Source organism: Phycodurus eques, chromosome 10 (assembly GCF_024500275.1).
Source record: "Phycodurus eques isolate BA_2022a chromosome 10, UOR_Pequ_1.1, whole genome shotgun sequence".
NCBI lineage: Eukaryota > Metazoa > Chordata > Actinopteri > Syngnathiformes > Syngnathidae > Phycodurus > Phycodurus eques.
Genome location: NC_084534.1, coordinates 11809471 through 11826266, shown reverse-complemented (window position 1 = coordinate 11826266; position 16796 = coordinate 11809471). Strand labels below are relative to the sequence as shown.

At 39.7% G+C, this 16796-nt stretch overlaps 1 protein-coding gene across 3 annotated transcripts in view; it reads left to right on the top strand.

Annotated features, from left to right (window-relative positions):
- The window catches only part of LOC133408410 (plexin-A1-like), a 209212-nt gene that overhangs the window by 119096 nt on the left and 73320 nt on the right, over window positions 1-16796 (top strand). For all 3 annotated transcript variants that reach the window (XM_061687296.1, XM_061687294.1, XM_061687295.1), the window contains one exon: window positions 6924-7038. In XM_061687296.1, coding sequence (XP_061543280.1) covers window positions 6924-7038 — 115 coding nt within the window. The remainder of the gene's footprint in view (window positions 1-6923; window positions 7039-16796) is intronic.

Genomic DNA, 16796 nt, shown 5'->3' with positions numbered 1-16796 from the left:
AACACCCATCTCCCTTTTACATACACATGGGGTATCGCATTACCTTTTGAGTGAAAAATCGAACACGATGTATATATGTAACGATTGCGATATGAGATGATAATTCTAGTCTCATTATCTTAAGCCATGACACACACTAATAAATCTTCAATTATTAATTCATTACTGGACTACCTGTAATAGTGTCTCTTGGACTTTAACCTTGTTTCTCATTAACTTCTCTCTTGATAAAAAGAGATGCTCCATCTGGTACTTATTTACACAAGACAGACAAAATACTGTACTGCAGTGCAGTGAATTAGTCAAAATGAGTCTCCTGCATTTTTCTTTTTATTTTCTTTTATTTTTATTATTTTTTTGTACAATCGCAGCTCTCGGCCTTTGTTTTTGGTCCTGTATCTGATGCCGGGATGAAATAATCCTTCACCTCTGAAACAAATCACCCCAATTGCCCCCCACCCCCTTTGAGTCCCAGGCTCTCCCTCTGTCCATCCATGACTGATCCAGTGGAGGCTAAAACGTCTGGTGGGGTATTAGCCTCAGGGCAGCAGATGGCATGAAGGGCCCCGGGGTACCACAGGGCTCCATTCTGGCTTCCCCCTAGATGTTAAATGAGCCTCCTTCGAGAATTGTCCACAAACACATTCGTGCATTCACATGCGCAGCCACACCTCTCCCTACTCTGTCACTTACTGCTCATTTAAGCTCTGAATGTCTCGGACACCTAATCTGTCGCTCTGACCTTTGACATGGTTGCACAGTTCGCCTGTCGCAGTACGCGAATCCCCCGCCGCAACCGTGGCGATTATGCCAGCTGGTTAAGGGTGCTGTGGTTTACAATGTCTAATCATGCTTAATTCAGATCCCATAAAGATGCAGTGATATTTGCTTTAACTCTGTGTGCCTTTTAATACCCAAGGTAGTACAAAGTCCTTTATGTTCTGAGAAAGAATACTCAATTAAAATGAAAGGTGTCACATTGAGGCATAGTGGATATATTGCAATATGAAGTCACATTAAAATTTATGGCATTCCTCCCTGTATGGAAGTAGCCTCAACAAGAAGTGAGGCAAGAGAGTCACCCGTTTGAGGCTGTTACCCCAAAGTGGTCATTAAATCTACTCCCAGGGCCAATCGAATATGGCCTTGGAGGGGTGTAATGGACACGTTTATTTCAGTTACAGATATGGCACGTTGCATCTTTGCCACTGACTTTTACGGCGAACAGAGCTGTGGAGATAAGAATCCCATTTGAAGGTTGCACTCTTTCCCATGTAGCAGCAGTGCCCCTTGGGCATCTGGTAAAGTTACTAGTGTAATGACTTCAGGTCAATGCACCAACATGCAAGGTTGTATGTCCACAATACCATTCCTCACATAGCTACTTCCTCCCCTTAATGGTGTGGAGTAAGAATATGCCACATTACAAAGACAGTCTGAAAACATTGCATAGCTCATTTGAAAGCACATGCAATATTTGGATGTTTCGTGAATATTCCTTTATATCGTAGTGCTGAATGCCAGCATTATCCTATTATATTCCTTAGTAATTTATACTTGCATGCTGTCGCACAACCTCCCATCTCCAGAAAATACACACCCCTCCTGCTTATTTACACAACTGATTATGTTGCAGCCCTCGCCGTTTCAAAAATGCCATACATTTGCATAGTACTATTAATCTAATTAGAATTCCCACTGTTTCAGTTTAAGGGTTGCTAAAATTGAAATAGAAAATCACCCACGGCCATGATTGCTCTGTAATTAAATATTTCCATAAGCTTTTTCTCATTTCTCAGCCCTCCATTTATTAAGATTGGAAGGATAGGGTGGCACTGAATTGGAGTTAAGCTTTAAAGATGTACAGTACCTGTACGTTATTGTTTATTTCATTCATGTACTATATCCACCATCAATCAAATCTCTTGTTTTGGGTTGCTGGAAGTAATGTTTGATATGTATGAGTTTAAGATTGAATTTCGTTTGTCAACTATGGTGAAAATGATCAACAAAATGTCATTTTAACAAATATTATGTAGTTCACATTAATTTTAGAATGCAGAAAACACGTAAAGTCCCAGGTAAACCATTTTCGTTTTTTTCCCCCCTCCTAAATACATTGAATACATTTGAAGGTAAGTGCTGAAAACTTGCAAAGACTGAGAACTACATAGTATTGAATTTTTTGGATATATTGTATATTGTGTATATTGTATTGTCTTTTTCACCATCTCAACTGGCTGGATTATTTGGGCGGTGCTAAAAACTAGCCCTGTAACGAAAGTGGTATGATTTTGGTTGCTATCAAGAAAACCTTGGAAAATGACTCTCTCAGCTCTTAAATTGAACTCTTCATGAGCTATTTTTGTTGTCATCATTATATTTGTCCATACAACTGTACCTTTAAGTTATACCAGAGCATTAAAATGAACAAGAAACTAAAGAAACAAGGGTGGTCTAATAATTTTCTAATATTTTTTTCCATGACTGTATTTACTCACACACTTGCTAGATGAAGAGGTGTAAATCAACCTGTAAATTATTCAACTCCGCTGTAAATAGTAGCCAACAAATAACTCATTTTTTGGTGAGAGCAGTGCTGTCAAACATACCTCATTAGGTAAGCTGGTTGTGTTTAACACTCCAAACAGACCATGGGTTGAAGAATGATTAGAAATTCACCTCTTTTTTTTAATTCCAGGTTTCTAATAATACTAGCGCTCTCGAGGCAGTGCTGGCAGATTAGCATCTGAATAGGCATTAGCATTATGTGCATGGAGCCTGTCTGCTTCTTTTCAAATCCTCTGAGTAATAATAGCTGATAGCCATTGAAGAGGGAGCAATAAGGCAACACTTGGGGGTCTAAAAGAATGAGCCCACCGGTGGAACATGGAAAAATATCAAACATTCCGCAATGCGCCTTGGTGGGGCTGAAGGCTGACTTGCACCCGGGCTAAAAGTGAGCCTTTTAGATCTCAAGGAAGGGGACCCTGGTCACTTGAAGGGACCAAAGAGTGAGCAGTAGGGGGTTGTCAAACAGAGCCTACTTACTGTGGCCCTGGGTGGTACCTATAATGACACGTCTCCTATTTCAAAGGGCACGATCATAAAAGTCAAAGAAAGTTGGCATCGGCAACTTGCAGACATTTTGCTCGTTATTTCTGTCGCTGGGAATGCGAACCAGGTTGATTTGACTTGAATAAAAGATTAAAGTCAAACCATATCTGGACATTGTGACAGATGTAAAATATCGTGTTGTTCTTGTTGCTGACACTGGTTCTTGCTTCTTGATACTTGCTGTATTAAGTTGGCACTCTGCTGAATTTCAATGAGACCTGCTCTAATGCTGGTCCCAAACAAGCAAAAACTTTGTCACTATCTTTAGAAGGTTTTAAAAGTAACTAGCTAATTTTTTCAAATGTAAGGAGTAGAAAGTAGAGTAGTATTTGTGTTAAAAAAGTAAGGAGTAAAAGTAAAAAGTCACCACAAAAATAAATAATCAAGGAAAGTACAGTTAACTGAAAAAAAAGTGTGTCCCACCTCTGCTTTATTATCTTTAACAGAAAGCAGAAGTTCCGCGCGGTGTAGGCTGAGGCTCAGAGCGGGAGGGAGCACGTGAGACTTCTACACAATTGTGAAAGCCTCCTTTGTACAATGTAATCTTAATCCAAGTGTTGACAATTGGTGACTGGCCATTTATTTTAATGTAGTTAAGGCACTTTTGTTCGCCGCTGCCATTGGGCACAAACATGTCTTCGTGTATGTTGTTCTTCGTTGGTTTTCGCCGTTTCGTCGTTGTTTTTTGCCACTTCATTTTTGGGGTCGGCGGACTGTAGGAATCGAAACTGGGAACAGAAATTGTTTAATTTAAACGATTCCGGAAGAACCGGAATGTTTGTCCCAGTTCCAATCGGTTCTTGATTCTCGATGCCCAACCCGAGTTATTGTTAGTATTTACCAATGATACAGCGATTACATTTCTCTCAAATGCTTCAAGATACATTTAATCAGCAAGTAATTCCACATGGTCGAATGAATTCTTAAGTATTGATTAATTATTTGATTGATTCCTACTCAGCAGTAATTAGGGATGCGACAGTAAGCGGTAAAACCATAATGCAATATGCCCGTATGGGCAGCGGTTTTCTAGTTTTGTCCGTGGGCTACGCACTGGCCGCAATTTGAATAAAACAAAACATGGCTTTTATGCAGTTGCTTTCCTCAAATTATCAGCATGATAGTTTGTTTGCCTCTTCCATTTACTTACTGAAACTAATAGAAAATGAGCAAATTATGGCTATTTTCAGTTTGGGATTGGGATTTTTACAGGTTTGTTTTGGTAGTGGGCAAATGTGTTGGAAATATTTTATGTTAAGGGGTCAAACGTGACATTTACTGCCAGCGGGCTAGACTTCAACAAGCCAGCTTTCTTAAAAAAAAACAAAAAAAAAACTAACGTGGATAACCAAAGGCATTGCAGCACAAAATAGGCCAAAACTATTATAATTTATGAATGGTTATTCCCAGTTAGGAGTTCCCTTGTAAGACGTGTGTCCAAGCATACGCGCCACAATGTACAGGCATCCTTGTTATTTTGGTTTCCGACCGTACCATCTACAAACACGTAATACGCCGACCCTTTGCCCCCAGTAGCTTAGCTACATGGACTGCGCCAACACTTTTCCACCACTAGCTTAGCATCGCCGTAGGTACGGCCCTCAAAGTATCTACGATGTCTGTGATCAATGCGCTTGACTCGCTTACTTCCGGTTTCATTATTTTTCAGATGTTTGCTTTTTACATCACGTCATCACTATCTTTAGAAGGTTTTAAAAGTAACAAGCTCATTTTTTCAAATGTAAGGAGTAGAAATTACAGATATTTATTAAACAAGTAAGGAGTAAAAGTAAAAAGTCACCACAAAAATAAATAAAGTACAGAAAACTGACAAATCTTAAGTGCGTCCCACCTCTGGTTTATTATCTTTAACAGAAAGCAGAAGTATCGCGCGGTGTAGGCTGAGGCTCAGAGCGGGAAGGAGCACTTGCGTCCCACCTCTGCTTTATTATCTTTAACAGAAAGCTGTGACGTAGCAGTTCTTCAAAAATAGCTACAATATCCATTATAATTGCTTGATGGATTAGTTTTTGAGTATTTAAATAATTAAAGTCGAAGAATTTCAAAGTGGCCCTTGCTTGTCCTGTGTTGTTTACCATTCGAAAGAGTAAACTTGAAATAAGTTATATTTTTCAGTAAACTGTGCAATTTTTGCTAACAAGCAAAAAAAGAACAAAATTTTAGAGAAGAAAAACGTTCTATCTGCACAAGATGTACCGAACCGTGGCCCAAAAACCGAGGTACAGACCATACCATGGGTTACTTGTACTGTTGCACATTCCACACTTAGCACTAGTCTTGACATGGCAGATGTGCTCAGTACTTTTATTGTTTAAAGTCCAGGTTCATGCACCTTTGTATTAAATGTTGTTTCACTACATTTGCAGTAAAAGTAAACCTTATTCTCACTTGGTTTCATGAATGCAAAATAACTGAGAGAATGTGTGTTGAAGACAAAGTACATTAGGGAGCTTTGTAATAAAATTAACTTTTATTTGTGGACTAGCATGTAAATGAAGTTCTGTAAAGCGGAATGTGTCTCAAGGGCTAAGAATGGCCAATAAGCTGAAACTGTGTTGATGAACTATGCAGTTGAAACTGTCACACACCACTGTTAGTGCCACGTCACGTGAACCCACTTACAGCTGCCAACCAACTTCCTGGGCAATAGTTCCTCCCTCCCCTGTGAGACCTCCACACGGAGCCCCGCAGGCTACATACCCCCTCCGTGTTTTTCCTCTCCCACGATACCTGGCGTCTCCACGTCGATCAGGGAAATCCACCTGCTTTTGATCTCTGCTCCGTTTCCCTCTCTTCTTTCTCCCATCATGTTCTTTCAGCCTGTCTATCTGCAGCTCACCTCTGCAAAAGCAGGTGAATTAAAAATGGTGGAGGCACCATTGCCCTGCAGATGAAAGAGAGCTTTAGACAAAGAACACGGAGAGAGCTTTTAAAAAATGGGTCTGTGGCAAATGAAAGGGATGGGAGGCATGAAATGATGGAAGCACCAAAAGAGAAACTCCTGCCTGGCAGGATGCACAGAATTGCACAACAGAGTGGACATGTTGCGAGGAGAATCACTGAGCTCTTAGGGATAAATAAGGCCTGTGGTGGGAAGATTTGAAAAAAATATATAGTCACCTTGGTATAGAATTTCAGTATGCGGTATTTTACGCCATACTCCACAAATAACTGTTTACTGAAATACAAATGAACATACTATTCGGATTTCAAACTTCTCATAGCCGTACAAAACTTAGTGTACATTTTATACATACAAGTGTTAATGTTTACCACTGTTGTTATGATGCAAAAACAACACAGTCTTCCCCTGAATAATAGTCACAATACCTCATCTCAAGTTCAACATTCTTACTCATCACTTAAGTGTAAAATTAAGTAACCACAGTAAAACGTCAAACCAAAGTGTAAAACCTTAACTTTGCAACATGATTGGTGTCACGTTAGACTACTTTGAATTGCGTCTTCTGATGTGATTTGTTTTTCTCAAGGCACTTTCTTTTCACTTAAAACTTGTTGTTGTGACCCATCCTTTGTCGCAAAAAGTAAGAAAGTCAAAAAAAAAAAGCAAAACAAACATTTTGACTCTTGAGGAACATTTGCTGTGATATCACTTTGGGTTTTGTGTGATTTTGGAGGCATATACTTTTCATGAAAACTTTGGTTGAATTTTCAAATCAGAGGTTCCACTGTACCAAAACAATCTTTATTATAGTTCGAAATTGCTTTGTCACGAATGTTGAAAGTAAACGAGCTAACATTCTTCTCTATCATCTCTTTTCCAGTTGCCTCTCCTGTGTAAACGGATCATTCCCATGCTACTGGTGCAAGTATCGCCACATGTGCACACAGAATGCGAATGACTGCTCCTTCCAAGAGGGACGAGTTAACATTTCAGAGGTAAGTTAGCTCTTAATTGTATGGCTTACTGCCACTGTGCAATTATGTATGTCTTGTCTTCTACCCTTGACACAAGTGTTTGACACCTTTAACACATTTAATTATAAATTTATGATGCAGTGTGTATATATTTGCGCAAGAATGTATCATGTTTCCCCATGATGTAGCTACCTTTAACTGCTGCTGTGATCCCGTGGGGAACACTTTGTGATTTTTACCCACATGCTAATTTAATCTCTTAGAATATTGCCACAAATTGTTTTCCAATGCACACACCCGCTTTGGTTTTTGCTTCAGGTTTCCTTAGATAACTCTGCTGTGTGTATCTGCATTTGTAACACAACAGCTTGTGTACTGTGCAGTAATAATTCTGTTGTAGCCCATAAAGCCATAAGCAAGCCCGGGATGAATAAATGTCCATGAAAATACTGCTTTGGTTTTACATAACCAAATGTTGCATTAGCCTAAACGCTAATATCAATCGTGCGTAATAGCTGTTTGGGCAGGCTACATGGAAAATATAAGCATTAACAACTGCTCAAATGTGTACTGAGATGTTCGTAATGTTCACAAAGTGTCGTTTCACTCTTTTCCCTTTTTTGTAAACCGTGTATTTTATTCTTTTCTTTTTTTCCATCTCATGACTGACAAGGCACAGACATAATGAATTCATATACATATCTTTTCAATTTTCAATCAACTCCTGGATGCAAATGCATCTTGCTCCCGTCTGACGGACAGCCATGCCTTCGTTTTATCTGACTGATGCCACAGATACACATGCTATGTCCTTATGTTTGTATCCTGACTCTCCCTGTTATCTCAACGTAGATTAAAGCCTTGTTGGCCAGCCTGTTACACTGGCCTTTATTAATTGGTCAACCTTTATCCAATTACTTCCCCCTTTATCTCCAGTCTCACCCAACCCCATGTAGAATCTCAAACAACTAGCAGGCTCAAGAAGAGCCTCGACCCTTTTCCAAAATAACACACAGCCCTAGCCTTCATGCCTCATGGAGCTGACGTTAGTGGATTAGTGCACCCATCTGCAAGACATGAAGAGAGCATTGGATTGCACACTCTGGGCTGAGAGAGGCCAGAGGGGCAATGGATGGGTAAACAGGAAAGGCCTGCAGTGATAATGGGAGAAAGAGGTTGAGTGCAAGTAAACATACAAATGGTGAATGCCAGGCTATGGTGTTGAAGGTGTACATGTTTACATGAATACACATAGAGTGAAACTTCTGAGGTTGAACACACATTTCCAGCACGCTAGTTGACCTCCAATTTTGGGGGATTTCAAAAACAGTTTCACAAAGGAAATAATGCAATTGAAACAAATCAGGGTCCAACTATCGCCATCATAAAACCTTAAGTCATACTTGTGTGAAAATAATTTGACACTGTTGATGTTAAACTGTAAAAACAATGAAAATATTTAAACAGTAAACGTAAATAACAAAGACTTAACATTTAAAGTGAGTGGTGTCTCAAATACATTAACTCATTCAGTGCCTCAGTCCCACCCATTTTAGAGGATTTTGAGTGATCTTTCAAGGCCCACATAATATTGTGTTCTAGGGCTATGTAAACATGAAACCTACAAAAGAAAAAAAACATGTATTTCTACCTTTTTTGTTGTTTAGTAATCAGCCGTAGAATGTATATGTTTGACCAAAATAGCGATTCTCTTTGGGGAGAGATTTCTCTCCAAATTATTTACACAAATAAAGTAAATCCATGATTAACATGTTTTTTCAGATTCACAAATATATTTGTGATTTACACGTGTTTCAGATCCACAAATATATCCGTGATTTACACGTTTTTCAGATCCCGAAGTATATCCGATTTACACACGTTTTTCAAATCCAGAAATATTGCCGCGATTTACGTGTTTTTTAATGTTGTGTGTGCAATTATTATGATTTATCATTTGTAACTATTCATTTAGGCTTGTGAATTGTTGAAGGTGCGTTTGTGGATCAGCTGGCACGAGCATTTATTTTTTAGACAAACGTAACCCCGTTTTCAAGATATTCACACACACGCACACACACAAGTTGAGAATATTCACACGTGTGGGAAAGCCAGTCCCTCCATCTGCTAGGTGGCAGTGTTGATGTCTCCATTGAGAGCATAGACAATAAAATCAATTTTTGAGAGCGAGCCTCAGTTATTATTTAAAAACTGTAATAATAAGCTGTTTTTTGTATCTTGCTGACAGATGAAGAAGGTGATTTCGTTTTATTTTACTTAATAATGACGGGGCTGCCGGTTGTCCTCCTTGTTTCGCTATGGTCGGTTTACTGGGGGATATCAGCAGGATCGGCCATAGACAGTTGTATTCCCATAAAAATGACTTGCAGTCAAGTCATCAACAGAGACAGCAAGCAACAGCAGCAGTGAGAGACCGCAACAATGCTACCTAGCGAATGGAGGGACAGGCCTTCCCACGTGTGAATATTTTCAAATTGTGTCTGTATGACTATCTTGAAAACAGCGTTACGTTTGTCTCAAAAATATATGTGCGTGCCCGCTGAGCCACAAACACATCTTCAACAATTCACAAGCAGAACTGAATATTTACAATTGATGAGTCATGATAAATGCAGACACAATATTTAAAAACATGTAAATTGTGGATATGTTTGTGGATTTGAAAAGCACATGTGTAAGTCGCGCGTGTGCATGTGTGTGTTCACCCTTAAAAAGTGTTTTTGCACCGGTACCTCTCTGCGATTGCCAGTCATCCTCTTTAATTTTTATTTGGTTTGCTTCAAGAAAGACTCTCTTCAAGCATCAGCTGTCAAGATTTCCCCATGCTGCTTTGTCAATACATTCACTACTGATTGTAGCGAATGTACAGATTCTATTTGACGAGTATATTCGTCAGTGGCACTGAATGAGTTAACATTCTTAACTTCAGCAGATCACTGTACAAAGATTTGAAAGTCTGTAAATATATAATTTTAAAAAACACTGTTTTGGTTTGATTGATATAGCAGTCCTGGGGGAAAAATAATTGTGACATCAAAAGTACAAAGATATTGGGACAATGCTGAAGTCCACCCATTTTTATGTAACTCGTGGTGTTGGTGTGATATGCAAATGTTTCGCATGATGTCACGCATGACACTCATTTGAACTCCGTTTTATCAGTGTTTCTGAGACTTATTTAGTTTTGTCTTTTCTCAAAAATACAATGTTATGTGTTCAACCTCAAAGGTTTCCACTGTGCAGGAACCGACATATCCGGTGTCGCGGATCAAAGTAAAATGGGCGATGCATTCCTCAATTTCCATCGCTACAATATGTGATGCATGTTTTTGAAGTTTACACTAAGGAAGTGGTCAGCGGCTCTCAAAACAAAGACTGAACAGTTCATTTCTCACAACAGATAACGGAAATTAAAACTGCGTGGCAGGCAGAGGTAAACAAAAAGGTGATCGCTGATTAGTGCAGAGCTGTCAAATGTTAGGGAATGTCCGTATTTTCTTATGGAAATCACTGAATGCACACTGAGTACCGAGCCTCAGAGGCGAAAGCTCTCTTTGCGTCCGGTGTCAACACATAAGTCACTAATCATCGCCTCCATGGCACTGTGTCGTTATCAAGTTACCAAGGGAGGACAAAGGGGAAGAACATTCAACTTGCGTGGTCACTCAGAGCGCGATAGCCAACTGTCCCCAACGTCCATCTCCCTTGCTTCCCATACACGGGTCCTGTTACCTTCACGGCGCCCCTTACAATCAAAAAATACAGACTCATGAACAATATACAGGGTTATTACAATAGGATTTCTGCTTTCCCACAAGTAAAAAATTATCTCTATCTCTATACATAACAATACTTGTCAAAATATGCTTCTATACATGGAGTAAAGTGTTTTCAAATTTAGGCTAGAAAAGCATAAAATTACACAGTGATTTAATACTTAGTGGAATTTGTATTCAAATTGTTGCCCAAAACAGCTTTTCGAAAAAATTGCTAAACAAATATCAGCAATGTGCTATACAAAAATAATTTCGCATAGCAATAAATGCTATACAACATTTTGGGAGTATTTCAGACCCTACTGGGTCTACGTGTGTAGAAATTTTTGAAATTGGGAAATGTCAAGGTGGTCAGGAGCAGACAGAATGATTTTGACAAAGAAAAAGAGACAAATGGGCAGAAAAGGAGATGGATAGATTGAGGATGAGTGAAAGAGGCAGCTGGAAAAGAGGGCATACTGTATAACAGACTGTGTGGGACAGGGGAGACTTCTCCTCTCGTCTCGCCGCCCCAAGAAACCAGCGGTCACATTCTCCACAAGATAATCCATCATCTTCCAGTCTATCTTCTACACACGCGCGCACACACACACACACACACACGCACGCATGCGCGCACACACACACGACAATGGTGCTTTGTGTCTTTCACGAGCTGAAGTGTAAACACTGTGACAGTGACAGACATACACACATGCATGCCCACACACACATGCATGCCCACACACACACACACACACACACACACACACACACACACACACACAGTCATCCATCATCCCTTTCTGAGCTGCCATATCCATTAGTTGCACTCTCTGTGGCCCAACTGGTACACTTCTTCCTGTAGGCAAGACTTATCCTTCCCTTCTCCAAGGCCCATCTTTTTCTCTCTGTCTCCACCCATTTCTCGCCACTGTGAGCCTCATTCACCCCTGCTTCCTCTCTCACCTCTCCTTTACCTTCCGTCCTCTTGACTGCACATTAAATTTTGTGGCCGTGGAGAATGAATGGTTGTTATTCCACCGGTAGCATGTGTGTCTGCGTAGGGGATAGTAAGTGTTTACACACATGCATGCACATTTAATGTAGACCTGACATTATCCTGTCTTTCTCCTTAAATCCCAACACAAACAGTAGTCTTAAACGCATACTTTTCATTTGGTAGTATATACTTTTTTCTGTGAATGCTCACAGACACTCCTTCCTTGCTTAGCAGTGTAAGTCAGTTTTCCACTGTTCTAATGAAATGTAATCACTGCATCTATGGCTGCATTTACCTGACAGACAATAATAAATGAGCATCAAACATATTTGTTCATGAACAATCAACAGACTTCATTTGTTTCCTATTCCAATATTTTCCTTATAGCTTTCACAGTATGTTACGATGGCAACAAATCAGAATCAGAATCATCTTTATTTGCCAAGTATGTCCAAAACACACAAGGAATTTGTCTCCGGTAGTTGGAGCCGCTCTAGTACAACAGACAGTCAATTTACAGAACACTTTGGGGACATAAAGACATTGACAAAAAACAAACAATTCAGAAGTCCTCCCCGTCTGTCTTTTTTTACACAGCACTCATCCATGAAATTTGTGTTTGAGTGAACTGTTGTAATATTTCGAAAACTGAAAGGAAAAAGGACCTGAAAAAGAGAAGAGTAATTAAACAAGCCTGGTTGATAAATTTTTCTGAAGAGAATGCAGCAAGAGAAAAGACGGTAGAAAGATGGATAGAGGGAAAGTGAGGATGAAATGAACATAATGAGTTGCATTTTCAAATTAAATATGCAGGAATCACCAATGCTCTGATGACACAACAAGCAAATTCTGGAATTAGCGAGCAACCAGGTGGAAAATTACTGAAGGGTTACTTTTCTATGGTGGGAAGAAAGGATATGAGGAAAAAGAAATGTGGGGCTTCATTTCTTTCCTTCAAGTCTGGCTGTTGTCATTTCCACTATTCTCTTTTCTTTCTCCTTCAACTTCTGTCATTCTCTATTCCCTCCTCACCTGGAATGAAAAGCCACAGCCTTGATGAGTGCCAGGCACAGTATTAGCTATTTGGGCACAGCTACTGTATGTTAAGACACGCCTCAGTGTGTGTTGGGCTGCAAAACACAGTCCGGTCTTGCTCGAGCAAACACGGCAGGGCTTAATTGTATCCTGCCAGGGGAAACTCTGGGGATACTATGGATTCATAGTCATTTGTCCGCTGCAGAGATTTTTGTGTGTGTGCACAGACCACAGATCAGGGTTGTGTACTATATGAGTAACACTACTTAAGATCTCAACGTAGGCCGGTAATAATGTTTCTTTACTTTAGTTTTTTGAAGATGTGATTCTTCTTTCTTTTATATTCAATACTCAGTTGTTTCTAATATTTTTTTTACCTGGAATGGCAAACATTTGATGCAGTACAGTTATATATACCAATGCATCATACTTTGTACAACGACAGTGATAAACGTGTTGTGAATTGAATACTTTGTTGATAATCCCAGTAAAAACTGAGTATAAATTTGTGTTGCTTTAAATGCCGAATGTCTGATAAAAGAGAATTTTCTTATGATAAGAACAGTTCAGTGCAGTTGGTCATAATAATGTTGTGGGAAGTCAGTATGTAATGTAAGAAGAAAAATAAAATAAATGGAAACTTGATGTGGGCGGAATGGTACTCCAGTTTCCTCCCACATCCTAAAAACATGCACGGTAGGTTAGTTGACGACTCTAAATTGCCTGTAGGTGTGAATGTGAGTGCGAATGGTTGTTTGTTTATATGTGCTCTGAGATTGGCTGGCGACCAGTTCAGGGTGTACACCGCCTCTCTCCCGAAGATAGCTGGGATAGGCTCCAGCACGCCTGTGACCCTAGTGAGGATAAGTGGTACGGATAATGGATGGATGGAAACTTGATGACATTATTAGAACCTCACTGTTTAGTTGATAACCCTTTATAATGCATAAGAACGACAATATCATAAACAATTGAATATTGCCCTCTGAGATACAATGTGGTCGTCGATAACCGTGCATCGCTCCTAACAAGGGCTCCACTTTTTATTCTGTGATCGTTTATTTAAATTTAACATGCTGGAATACATCTAATCATGCTGGCTGTCACATACATTTTAACATCCCTTGCGTGCAAAAACAGTGAGTTGCATTTACAATATTGCAATTCAGTGTTGTCATTCATTTTTATTTAAAATCAAATGGATCATAGACCTTGTTTTTTTTTTATCGGGTATTCTCCTGAACGTGACTGTTTACTCTTAATTTAACATTACCTGCCTGTCATCACTGCGAATTAGGGCTAAAGACAATTCACTTTAACACACATACATAGGCTACATATGCCAGACATGAGAGACTAAACCAGCTCTTGGAGCTCTAAGTGCTCCTATCTGTTGCCAATTAAACCAATGTAATGTTGCCGTATGACTCATTGCTCCTTGACACTACATGAGCAGAGGCTCCATATAGTCTATTCTCTGAACAAAACAGGAACACTCTTTCTTTCTATCTTTGACACCCTTAAGTAATCACATACACATAGCTCAGAGACTACCCACACATTCTTGAACAACCATAGAAATACTTTTTAACTTTCTCTCTCTCTCACACACACACACACGCGCACACAAATTATACACACACTATAGCTGAGCTGACAGGGCTATTTGCAACAGAGGTGTGAAGGCCCCAGACCGTGACATTCTGGCACACTCAGTTTACTCTGGCTGGTACTCACATACTGAACAGGGCAGTCACACACATACGCGCACACACAAACACAAACACCCACACACATGCACACACATTGTACGCCAAGGCTACTTGAGGGGCTTCACTGTGTTTTGTGCACATATGTGCAGTCACACATGCACACGTGTGACTGGTTCTTATCAGGGCACACCACAACCAGCATCTCAGGGCCGCAGGGTCCATGTGGGTTTGGGAGAAGGTGTTCTGGGTTATGGGATATTGTGTTAATGATACCCAACCATTATTTCCTCTGCCCTCTTTGTCTTTCGCTAATAATTTAAACCTATTCTTAATTTCTCTGTATTCTTGTTGTGCTGTTTGAAACCATGTAATGTTTTAGGACCTGTCACTCAATCCACCATTCCAACATTTTTTCACTTCGCTCCTTTCCCTTTCCAGCTTCCTTCCCTTGTTTTATCACTTCACACAGCTTCCCATCTCAAGCACCACAGCAAAGCATCAGATGTCCTTGTTTGGGAACTCTTCTTGTAGTTTATTCCCACCCAGAGGTGACTCACGCTTGTGTCTACACCTCTGTGAAATATTAAGAAGATAAGTTTAATGAAATATAAACAAAGGAGCGAATAAATCAGTGAACATCCAAAGAGGAGGTGAGTTATAATATACTATCAAGATGCACTTTTCCAAAACAGTGCAATCCAGCATGAGTATTTTAAGACCGACCAAAGACAAACATATGAGCCATAATTGAAACCAAATGGCTATAAGCACAATAAAATTGGGAAGAAATGAAGACAATAGCAAGAAGCAAGTCAACGAACTGTAACAAGCAGAAGATTAAAGTCAGAGTGACACAGAGTGTGGTTGTAGAGCAAGAGAGGGTGAGCGAGGCCGAGAGAGGAGGGAGAAGACATGGGGAAGTGGAAGCTTGATGTAAGTGCTTACTCTCTTTGCCAGATCAATCTTCATTGGCCCATAGCTGACCAGTGTTTACCCCTTGGTTTGGTAGTGCTGCACCACCTTTAGCTGTCAAGCTACTTATGCCTGAAGTCAGTAATTCCACTGCTGGGAAGTTTGAATGAACTTGGATTTGTCATACTCTTACATATGTTCTTCCAGTTTGTTAATAGAGGATTATTTGGGGGATTTAGTGTATTTGTAGTTTAGCCCTGTAATGTGTGTGTTGTATGATTTAGATCTTCTTGTTCCAGGATGTCATCATCCCGTGCATTTGCACACAGATGTATTAGACATATTCATGATCTGTCCCGTGCATGCGGGGGTCTCAGTTCCCCTTCTCTCTGATGCTATATATAGCCTCACGTTCACACAGTTTATCCTTTGTTTTCTCTCGTCCAGACTGTCCACATGTTTTCCGCTGCTCTTTATGATATGCATATTCTACAACATGCATACATTATGCAGAACCTGAGAGTGGGGAACTGAAAATTGTTGAGGTGGTTTGTCCTCTTTGATCACTGTGGAGAGACCACCTTGTCGTGTGCAAACATTGTGTACTTGTTGGAATGGCCGTTGCTTTTATTGTCCCAAAGTTTTGTTTTACCTCAAGATTATTCTCTTAACGTGTGATATAGTGGATATCCCCCACGCATGTAAAACTACAGTGGACTCTCCAAAATTGTCCTGGGATGCTGGTTATCTTCCATTATGTTGTCATTTCAAAACAATTTTCCCATAAAGTGAATTTGATTCAGGCTTAAACGGTCAACCGTTAATGACTAAACAGGTGGTCTTTTAAGTGACATTTTAATATTTCCGCAAGATGGATGTAAATAGAAGTTAACCTCTAACTCAATACAACTGAAATAAAAACCTCTCACCCTTTGAAGACACACAACAGATACTGTACATAATGATAGAGAACAGATGGTGTTTTCAGACTGTTACTGTCACTAAGTGGTATCTTATAGGTATTGTTTGAATTAATAGTTTGTTGGTATTTAATTAATTGCAATGGTAATAGGTACATTTTCCTGCTCTGTTTATCATCACACCCTCTTTGCCATTACGTAAGCTGTTCTGTTGTGGAATGGCCAAAAATCAAAGCTTGTGGCGTTATTCCTTTTGATACTTACAGAGCTGAATTTTTTAATTCGATTTGCTGACATCTCGTGTGACGGTGCACATGAAGATGACTTTGACTATATGCTTGAGGAAAGTACTGAACAGATTGGCCGTGATATATGTTGTCAATGATAATTGGGAATATATTGGGCACATCTTGTATTTCTT